The sequence below is a fragment of the Saccostrea cucullata genome, unplaced genomic scaffold, assembly GCF_032062105.1.
Source record: "Saccostrea cucullata isolate Sc308-1 unplaced genomic scaffold, CSIRO_AGI_Scuc_v1 ctg266, whole genome shotgun sequence".
Lineage (NCBI taxonomy): Eukaryota > Metazoa > Mollusca > Bivalvia > Ostreida > Ostreidae > Saccostrea > Saccostrea cuccullata.
Window position 1 is genome coordinate 115,436 of NW_026935351.1, and position 5,691 is coordinate 121,126.

A 5,691-nucleotide genomic window follows, 5' to 3' on the forward strand; every position below is an offset into this window, starting at 1 on the left:
TTTCAACAGGTACGTTGCAGTTTAGTCAAAGAATGGTAAATGGTAGTGTTTGGGGTTAAAATTGGTACAGAAACCCCCAACCCCAACCTTCCACGGAAATAAGATTTTCAGAATTTAACAATGGTCAAATATTTCTTTTCTTTTTTTTTCTTTGCAAGTTTTTTTCTGGTTTGATTTTTTCCTCTTTGAATTACCCCCCTCCCCTCCAATTTGCTTCCGATGCCATTTGTTTGTACAATTTCTAAATGAGGTCAATTATTGACAAACAAGTTGATGAAACAAAAATATCAACAGTCTCGTTAAATTCATCAATGTTTCGTAAGTTGTATGGTCGATACAACGATACAACGATCTTGTCAGCAAATAAAATTTATCATTGTATCAAATGCTGACTGACGTTTTCATACTAATTGTTAGTCCATTATATACATACTGAATTGACGACAGATTTTCCCTTATTTCCCGATCATGACGAGGAGCACACGGTGGGTGTGACCAGTCGACAGGGGATGCTGACTCATCCATGGTACCTGATCCCACCTCTGATGTTTTGGAGGTTCTTGTTTGCTCTGCTACAATTTTGTTTTGATGTACGGACTTTTGAGCTTAAATACTGTTCATTATCTCATATATTTCATTGTATAGAAGGAGTCTTAAGTACCAAAAATATCAAGTTTAAGCATGAAAACCCTGGCGCCAACCGTTCAAAAATTATGATCATGTTCAAAATTTAGTAAAAATTTGCAATACTGGGTCAAACTGCAAGGTCAATGTCACGATGTCTTAAATCTTGGTACACAAAGAAAGATCTTGTTGCAAGAAACATACTCATGATAAATTAAATCCATTACTCTAACCAACCAAAAGTTTTTCTTTGCAAAGCTTAAGTTTTTGCGGACAGATAGACAGACGGACGGACATGGCAAAAACTATATGTCCGCGAATCTTCGATTACGGGGGCTTAAAAAGTTACAAACTGAATGTATGATGTCTTTATTATTGTGTAGTGCATGCGTTATAAAAAAGTGATTTCATCAATATTCCCTTATACAATTTTATAGTTGCACTCATCTTTTGAAATAGAATTTTGTGCCAGTCTGTAGTAACCTGGACCTTCAGGATATTGTCGTAAAATATTAAGATTATTTATATGGTTATTTTCTTGCAATTTTTGATGATTATACTTTTTTTTTGCTTAATTTATTCAAATAAAAAGTATATCTACTCTTTGTGAGCTATTTTTCCCCCTTTATGTGTATATTTTGATAGCCAACTTTGGACATTACGATAAACAAATACGACCCGATTGCGGATCAGGAAAGAAAACAAAGAGGATAACATACTCTGATACTCATTACTTGTAAAGATTCGATAGTTTACTTGTGAATGGAACGGTGATGTGTTTGTATTTCAGTGTAAAATGAAACGATGAACGCTCGAACACAAATGCTCGAACTGGTGAGTAGCATGAAGTTATTGAATTCTCTTCCGTTTTTGGCGTAATTTTAGTTCGAAAATGCTCTGCTTTTTGTATCCATACAATATGTGAATGTTGTGTTTTATGAATTAGCTCAATTATCAATGTCTGCAATGAATTTGAAGAGGTTTCTACAGAATTTTAGATTTCAAACCTAATAGTCTGATAGATTTATGAAAATATATGGGAACTCCTCCTCCTAGACCAGCTGTAAGCAAATCCTGGTATTTCTAGGGTCCCTGTTTTACAGCATATTCACAGATTCGTATTCGTTATGTTTCTCAGATCAATCACTGTTTAATTTCTATCTACATCTCTTTTTATATTACAGTCGGTAGAAGGTCGTCAGATTGAAGAGACAGTCAGTGGTGAGTAAAAGGGTTTGTGGTGGATGTAGCTAATTCTTGTTTTTATTATCCCAATGCCAATGAACACAAATTTGTACATATATAATCTCTGTGTCTTTTTTTTTTTCTCTGTCACTCGCTATTCCATTTTTCACATTTTAACAATATCTGAATGTGATGGGGATCAACTGTAGTCTGTAACTATTACATACATGTATATTTCTTCTCTTTTTAACAGGATTTCAACCAATAATAAAATCCATTTATATCAGCAATTTTTTATATGGTTGATGTTATTTTTTCAGGTATATTTCATACGTTGTTGCTTCATCGAACTGTTGGAAAGGTAATCTGATAAATATTCTATCATGTAAATGATGTCAAATTATCAGTATTTTTTTCAGTTTGCTGGTATATTAATAATAAATTAAAGCTGTATTATTTATGCTTGTGTTATCAAAGATTCATTTTTTTTAATTAAAGTTCCATTACAAACAAGAGGGAACTTATTCTATAGGGACGGTTGGGATACAGGATGTAGACTGTGACTTTGTAGATTTTACTTATGTAAGTACATTATGTTTTACCCTGAGTAAAAAAAAAAAAATGATTTTTGAGGTTTACGGTTTTGGTTTTATCAGCACTCCATATTTTTATTTTTTCAAAAGAATTAGAATAAGTGTCAGTTTCAGACCTACTAATTAAAATGCTCTATTTTGATGCTAAACAGTTTACTATTCAATTTATATGCATTGATATTCATAAATGTGGCACTGAAAATTCTAAACAAATTTACGAACTGTCACTTTGTACACTTATTTTGCAGGTGAGAGTGGCATCTCATGGTTTAGATCAGACCATTAAGAAAGACATTGCTTTATTCAGGGACACACTACGCAGCACAGATAATCCTGGATCAGGACAAGTATATAGTTTTTTGCTCCTTGAATAATAAAACACTGCATTCTAAAACAACAGTGTTAAACACATAAAGGCATAAAGTATCTGTTCTTAAACAAAACATGCACATTGAAACAAAAGATTAAAGTTATTGTAATTATTGATGCCTTTTAAGGAAAAAGATTGAGAAATATTATTGGACAGGAATGATTGCATCAATGATTAACCATGTCATCCACAATGGCACAATATCTTGCAATATCTAGAAGTAGTACACTGTTCCTGTACATGTTGATCATCTTTTTTCTGATTAATAGATTTCCTTGGAGTTCTACCAGAAGAAGAGAGCCCGGTGGCCATTTCCTGCCGAGTGCATCCCCTGGGAAGTCTGGACTGTAAAACTGGACATTTTAACTCTTAATAATGAAAATGGTAAGATGGAGTTTTTGTAAAGGGATGCATGAGAATGCTAGATTTATATTTGTATAAATCATTTTTAATAGAGGTGTTGTAAAATTTCACAATATTTAAAAGTTTCATAAAAAGATTTCTGACCACATATTTTCGGAATATTTTACATAAATATAAAGATCTTTTAATGAAAAAAATATTTTGTAGAGAGGCAAATTTGCAGGGAAAAACTAGGAGAAATGTTAGGAGAGAAGGTCATGAATATTGCAGACCTAATGAATCGCCATGAATACGTTCCCAAGATGCCAAACCAAGCAGAACTAGATTTGGTATTCGACACAAGTATCTCAGATGTACAACCTTACTTATTCAGGGTAGGTTTAAGAAACATAAAGTACTTTGAGTCATGTTTCCTGGCTTCTCTTATAGTAACACGAATATTCAAAATAAAAACCAGATGTATTTCTTTGAATTTATTATAATAAGAGATTCTGATTGAAAATCGATTGCAACTGAAATCAGATGTGCAGCTAATGCCCCTTAGATACTGTTGTACCAAATGCTAATTCATTATTACATCATCATTTTTTCCTAGTTGTTTTCTTTCCCAGTCAGACATTACCTTGTCTTTTGTAGATATCCCACCAGACCACCGGTCCATCTCAGTCCTCTGTTGGAACGACAATGAGGAAATTCATCAAGGATACATTGGCTTTATGATGCTATGTCTGGGTCCCCTCATCAAGGCTCACAGCTAGTGACTTTTAGCAAGACCTATATAAGCCAGCTTCTCTTCAACAAGTGTCTTTCACATGGAATATGTGTATGGAGTGAATTATTGTAATTATAGAATTGTGTGAATGGGATATGAGCGATATATAGTTTATTGTGTGTGTCATGTGTATGTCATAATTTTGATTAAAAAGGGAGATACGTGTGCAAGTTTGCTTTAAAATTTTCAGAGATTTTTGTTATATGGTTAATAAACTCATTTGTTTATATTTCATGAAAAATCTTCTTTAATTTCATTATAAATGTTTTTTAATGATGAAATCTGCATTGAAAAGTTGTGAAAGTAAAAAATATTAAGAATATAAAATTAATATGAAATCAAGGTCAAATTGGCATTATTTTTAATGACCGCAATATCAGCTCACCTGAGGTAAAAGCTGATCCATTTTGTCCATTTCTTACTCATATACAGAACAATTTCAATTTCTTTTCAAGAACAACTGATCCAATTTCAACCAAACTTTCCACAAAGCATACACGGGTAAAGGGTACTAGTATTCAAGTTTATTCAAATAAAGGGCCGTCTTTTCTTTCAAGGGGAGATACTGTAGAAGTACTTTTTTCCACGTGGTATTAATTCACGCTATGTACGCGGTCTCAAATTTTCCGCGGAAATTTGTCCAAGCTTACTTAATATTTTAATATAAATGTAAGTCATATAGTGACAGTCTAGGAAATCCGCGTAATTTTCTTGGCCACAGAAATTGAGATTCCAAATTTTTACACAGTAATTATATGATTAGTCAGATGAAGTAGCATCCTCAGGTAGATTGAAATTTGTTCAGTATTATAAAAGGGTTTGGCCACAATATATGATCAAATTTTTACATAAGAATATATATTACAAAGAAAATTTTCCTAAGATAGAATAAAGTTATTACCCTTAGGGGTAGAGTGTGTCAACTTTGATTATTGGGAACAGCAGGGCTATGGTGACAGTTGAGCATTTTGGTCCATATGCTTCTTTTTAGTTGTGTATTTTTAATGCATCATGATTTTAAACATCACACCCAGAACTCATTCTGATGTTTGTCTTGGTATAAAGTTGACTACTTATACATGTATAAAATCAACAATTTGCAGGTGATTAATTACCGGGTAATATTTTTGTACATGTACTTTGCCAGTGTTATAATGAAATTTTCTCATACACGTAAGTGTCAATCATTAATTGACAGAAGATATTTGAATATTGGTAAAGCTAGCACATATATTATATACCGGTATTCATTTATATGTATGTTGTGTATTTTTCCACGTGAAATATCGAGGACATTATCACAATAAATTTTTTGTAACACTTAATTCTTTTCATGATTCTTGCATGCAAAAAAAGAAGAAACTTGACCATTTGTTTGGTATTTGTTAAATCATGAAAAAGTAGAAATTGTCTTGGACTCTCATAAATTATATGTACATGTACTTTTTAAATTTCTTGGCAATGGTATCTTCTTTTCTTTTTATTATATGGAGGACTATGTAGACTCTTGCCTAAGAAAAGTTGGACTCCATTATGTTTTTCAAAACCAAAGATTTTGATACCTTGGAGTTAGAATTCTTCAATGCATTTAGGTATTGTAGTTGCATGGAACCTAATTACTAAGTGAACAAATTGGTATCAGATGAGGTTTTTCTAAATAAGCATCTTTCTTTGTCAAACTCTGGTATATCCTCTTTTTCTTTAAAATAGACTTTTGCCGTACAGATAAATTAAGCCTGTGGATCATAAATCCAAAGCTGTTTGTGCATTTCCTCCTTTTGAAG

The 5,691-nt window shown here is 32.4% G+C and overlaps 1 protein-coding gene across 1 annotated transcript; it reads left to right on the forward strand.

Moving 5' to 3' along the window:
- The first annotated feature begins 1,177 nt into the window (after positions 1–1,177).
- LOC134242535 (autophagy-related protein 101-like) lies at positions 1,178–4,138 on the forward strand. Its single transcript, XM_062724640.1, has 8 exons — positions 1,178–1,458; positions 1,809–1,845; positions 2,130–2,170; positions 2,308–2,391; positions 2,651–2,749; positions 3,042–3,156; positions 3,343–3,509; positions 3,772–4,138. The coding sequence occupies exons 1-8, from the start codon at positions 1,429–1,431 to the stop codon at positions 3,853–3,855; spliced, it is 657 nt and encodes a 218-aa protein (XP_062580624.1). The 5' UTR covers positions 1,178–1,428; the 3' UTR covers positions 3,856–4,138.
- The last annotated feature ends 1,553 nt before the right edge of the window (positions 4,139–5,691 follow it).

What these genes read in the sequence shown, in the direction of transcription:
- LOC134242535 (XM_062724640.1), top strand. Translation starts at nt 1,429, where the DNA reads ATGAACGCTCGAACACAAATGCTCGAACTG. An exon ending in GATTGAAGAGACAGTCAGTG is followed by an intron (nt 1,846 to 2,129) that starts GTGAGTAAAAGG and finishes TTATTTTTTCAG; the next exon opens with GTATATTTCATACGTTGTTG. An exon ending in ATAATCCTGGATCAGGACAA is followed by an intron (nt 2,750 to 3,041) that starts GTATATAGTTTT and finishes TCTGATTAATAG; the next exon opens with ATTTCCTTGGAGTTCTACCA.